The sequence below is a fragment of the Triticum aestivum genome, chromosome 3A (genome assembly GCF_018294505.1).
Source record: "Triticum aestivum cultivar Chinese Spring chromosome 3A, IWGSC CS RefSeq v2.1, whole genome shotgun sequence".
NCBI classification, from domain to species: domain Eukaryota; kingdom Viridiplantae; phylum Streptophyta; class Magnoliopsida; order Poales; family Poaceae; genus Triticum; species Triticum aestivum.
In genome coordinates this window covers 370883531-370888170 of record NC_057800.1, presented here as the reverse complement: position 1 = coordinate 370888170, position 4640 = coordinate 370883531, and the positions used below count along the sequence as shown (strand labels likewise).

At 39.7% G+C, this 4640-nt stretch overlaps 1 protein-coding gene across 1 annotated transcript in view; it reads left to right on the top strand.

Moving 5' to 3' along the window:
* LOC543457 (protein ROOT HAIR DEFECTIVE 3) overlaps positions 1–4345 on the top strand; it is an 8824-nt gene extending 4479 nt beyond the window's left edge. The window contains exons 14-23 of the mRNA XM_044484377.1: positions 260–338; positions 1129–1291; positions 2032–2156; positions 2276–2538; positions 2613–2709; positions 2788–2949; positions 3083–3187; positions 3389–3483; positions 3576–3672; positions 3769–4345. Of these exons, the coding sequence (XP_044340312.1) occupies positions 260–338; positions 1129–1291; positions 2032–2156; positions 2276–2538; positions 2613–2709; positions 2788–2949; positions 3083–3187; positions 3389–3483; positions 3576–3672; positions 3769–3993 (1411 nt within the window). The 3' untranslated portion in view covers positions 3994–4345. The remainder of the gene's footprint in view (positions 1–259; positions 339–1128; positions 1292–2031; positions 2157–2275; positions 2539–2612; positions 2710–2787; positions 2950–3082; positions 3188–3388; positions 3484–3575; positions 3673–3768) is intronic.
* The last annotated feature ends 295 nt before the right edge of the window (positions 4346–4640 follow it).

Here is a 4640-nt window from a genome sequence, read left to right as displayed (position 1 = left end):
CTCCGCTACTGATAGCAAGCATTTCACGCCAATTGAGGGTTGGGTTCTGGCAAATGGAAAAGCAGCCCATAAAGCATATTTAGTGTTTGCTATAGATGAATTATTTACTAGGTTATACCATCCTTCTGAGATGCAAGCCGTGCATATTTTTTTGATGGAAAACTGTAAGGGAGACCTCAACAGTTATGTAATGAGTTACAAAATAAGGTCTCGAAACTTTTCCGTGCCTTCAATTATTTTGATTTTGGTTAAATTGCAGATATGACATGGAGGCTATTTATTTTGATGAAGGTGTCAGAACATCAAAAAGACATCAACTTGAGTCTAAACTCTTGCAGGTTTCCCCTTATATTTTTTGGTCATACTCATATATCATCCATTGTATCAACTAATAATTACTTGTTCCTCACTTCCAACCATTTAATCAACAACCGGCATGCACACTTGTGGTATATATGCCATGAACCAATCAGTCATCTTCGTACACAGATGCATCCAACCAGTAATCCCTAGTTAACCCTGAGGGCAAACCTTTATGCTAATTTCATACTATTAGTGGAACAACATCATACCAGTATATCTTGAAACTAACTCAGCGAGAAAATCTTGATGCAAATATTTTAATAGAGGTGCCATATTTTGATAAGAGATTAGTAGAAGAGTGGAATATTTTGTAGTAAGGGTGTGTTTGGATCTATGGACCACACTAAGCCACATCAATTTTTTGGTCATGCCTGATATTTTGGCTCTTGCTTGGATGGTTGCCAATATTTTGGCATGCCCATGCTCCATAGCAAACTCTAGTTTATTTTTCTTGCCAACATTAGCCAAAACATGGGCAGCCAAAACCTTGGGAAAGATATTGGTTAGCTGGATTTTTGGTGGGTTAGGTTGGGGTCAAATCAAATACACCCTAAAACTAAAACCTAGTCCAATAGAAGTTTTCCTGCCATGTATATTATGTCCATAGATTTTTTTTCTTGATCCTGACTATAAATTTTATTCATTGTTCTTATCTCATGTTCCGTTCACTGTTTAGTTGTTTTGTCTTGGATTTATGCATTGTCGCCACAGTTAAGCGCTCTGTTGCATGACATAATTCTCACATGAATGCCCTTTCCTTGCCAGCTTGTCAATCCTGCGTACCAATCCCTTCTTGGTCATTTACGGACTAGAACTTTAGAAGCATTCAAAGAGTCCTTTGATAAGGCCGTTGAAAAGGAGGGATTTGCTGTTGCTGCTCGCGATTCTACCCAGATTTTCTTGGAGAAGTTTGATAAAGGATCTGAAGGTATGTCTCTAGCAATGTTGGTAATGTATTTGCCATATGCTTGTAGGAATCAGTGATCCGCTGCCGTAGGAAGTAGGAAACCAGTCAATTTCAGGTACTGCTGGTTTATTAGGCTGTACTTGGTGTCGAATTGGCTAGGTTATTGCAATTAAACAGGAATCTAGCGTGCATCTTTTGAGGTTCAAATGTAGAAAACTAAACAGCCCAAGAGTAATCAATATTCCAATTCAGTCATCCACGGAACCAACTATTCGACACTGGATGCTATGCTTAATTTTATAGCATTTAAATGTCTCAAATGGCAATTATGTGTCACATTCCTGTTGGGAAATGGTACCGGCCAGACGAAGCTGGGAGTAATTTGTAAATATGTACTCCCTTGGTTCCAAAATAAGTGTCGTGGTTTTAGAACCATGCCACTTATTTTGGAACGGAGGTAGTAGTAAAAACTTGTTAGAAACATCAAAGACTTGCTGTTATTTTTCTGCCTTTTATGTCAGCTTTGAGATACATACACTACTGATTGTCTGAGATACTGCTCTTGCTAGAAGTACTAAATTGGTGACAGCATTCAAATACCAACTACAACTTTAGTGTACCAAAAGCAGCGACAAGTAATATGGATCGGAGGGAGTAATATATTAGCTAGTATTGAACACATACTTTTAAGTATACTATGGTTACCCTTAAGGAATGTTATTTCTTATCTTATTGTCACATATCTGGATATTATTTGGCAGATGCTACCATTCAACAAGTGAATTGGGATCCCTCGAAAGTTAAGGATAAGCTTAAGCGTGACATTGAGGCTCATGTGGTGTCAGTTCGTGCTACAAAGCTTTCTGAACTTTGTGCCACATATGAGGTTGCTTGCAGTTTCCAATTCCGTTTGTTTCTCTAATCAAATGATTGGTGTAATTGCCAGTCTGTCACGAAAGGCACATGTATCTTTCTTTTTTTATAACTTCAGACCTATGGTTTCAGGGCAAACTTACCAAAGCTCTTGCAGAACCTGTTGAAGCTCTTCTAGATTCAGCCAGTGAAGACACCTGGCCAGCTATTAGAAAGCTTCTTCAGCGTGAGACAAAAGCCGCCGTTTCAGGTCTTGAATCTGCTATTTCAACTTTTGAGCTTGATGAAGCTACTGAGAAAGAATTGCTCTTGAGGCTGGAGAATCACGGAAGGAGCGTTGTTGAATCAAAGGCAAGAGAAGAAGCTGCAAGGATCTTGATCCGCATGAAGGACAGGTGAGTGCTGCTTCATATCTAACTCAGAGAAGGTGACATCTTCTGCACGGAACTAACTGTGGAAAAGTTTACAGGTTCTCGACGTTATTCAGTCGTGATGCCGACTCGATGCCAAGAGTATGGACAGGAAAGGAAGACATCAAAGCAATTACTAAAACTGCTCGTTCAGCTGTACGTAAATGTTAATACTGTCTATTTGAAATAGAAGAACTCGTTTGAGAACTGAAACTTGAGACTCCTCTGTTACAGTCCATGAAGTTGCTTTCTACGATGGCTGCAATTCGGTTGGAAGAAGATGGTGACAACATTGATACCACTCTTTCCCTTGCTCTAGTAGATGCTGCGAGGCCAGGGACTACAGATAGAAGTATTCAATCGCTTGATCCACTCGCCTCCAGTTCATGGGAAAGGGTGTGTGGGCAATGCATCATATATATATATATATATATATTCATTTATGCTTGTGTGCTGAAGCAATACACTGTTCTTTTTTACGTAGACCAAGTTTTGGTACTTGCTAAATAGTTGTCGCTATTATGAACAGGTTCCAGAGGAGAGAACTTTAATCTCCCCTGTCCAGTGCAAGTCTCTGTGGAGGCAATTTAAAGCTGAAACTGAGTATACCGTCACTCAAGCCATAGCTGCTCAGGTATCCTCATAAACAACATTTCAATAACTATTCATTTTGTGATACCCGAAATTATTCGGTTGTTTTCATGTCAAAGCTCTCCTGTTTATACTCCAGTACTCCAAACCATGTATACTTCTGGAGTTCTTTTTAATTGAGGTTGGTCTACATGGTTTTAAGTGTTGTACACTGTCATTAACCATTTACTGTTCCCCACCAAAGGAAGCAAACAAGAGGAACAACAACTGGCTGCCTCCTCCATGGGCGCTCGCTGCGATGGCTGTCCTTGGTTTCAATGAGTTCATGACATTACTGAGGTATTATTTTCTTCTGTGTACAGAAACATGCATAAGTTTTGGTTAAGGCATCTACACAATTGATATGACCGGGAATTAATTTGTTAAAACAGGAACCCATTTTACCTGGCCGTCATGTTTGTAGTTTTCCTAGTCGGGAAAGCCATGTGGGTACAACTAGACATTGCCAATGAATTCCGAAATGGATTTGTAAGTATTGACCCTGCAGTTCTGTCATGGTACTATTTTTTGCGAGGAAATAACATCTGACCTAGTATTATTATTTATTGCTTGAATGTTACACAGCTTCCAGCTCTCCTTTCGCTGTCGACAAAATTTGTTCCGACAATTATGAACATTCTGAAGAGACTAGCTGATGAGGGGGCAGCGCCCGCAGCCCCAGAGAGGCAGAGAGAGACGGAGCTCCAACCAAGGAATAATAGTTCAAACAGCAACGTGACATCAGCAGGTTCCTCCAGCTTAACCTCTTCAGAGAATGGACCTGAATATTCAAGCCCGGTAGCACAATGATGAGTGGATCCCTAGCTTTTAGCTGAAAGCTCTACTAGCTGTAGCTGCAACGGTTTGAGCCTAGGAGATTGAAGTGCCTTGCGGTTTTTGTACGCTCGCTTGCCCTTCCCAACCTGATGTATGAAAATTATGTGGAAGAGTCCACAGCTGTTATATAAGGAATTTTGGGGCTGGGAATCGTTTGTAAGAAACATTGTAGAACAACTTCCGTTTCACTTTTATTTTTGTAATATCTTATATGATGGTTGTATAGAAGATTTGTGATTATTTTTGTTATATCCACCCAACCCATGAGGACAGGAAAAACAAAGTGGCCCATTTCTACACACTATGGTATATGGTTGTTTGCATAGATTGCAATTTGTGCGCATCCATTTGTAGATGTTTTTGAACTCTGGATATTCGCGTTTCTGTGATATTTTATGTTAATACCGATCAGTAGCTACAGCTTGAATGTACATTTTGCATGATTAATATATGTGCTTCACGTGATGATTTGTTCGACATTTCATCTAGAGCTTATATAAACTGCGCAACTGCTGCACAGAATGAAACAGAACAGTGCGACCATCTCAAAATTTGGTGCTCTTGGATTCTTAGACTGGTTTTTCTTAAACAGTGGAGCTTATAAGAATAAACAGTCTTTT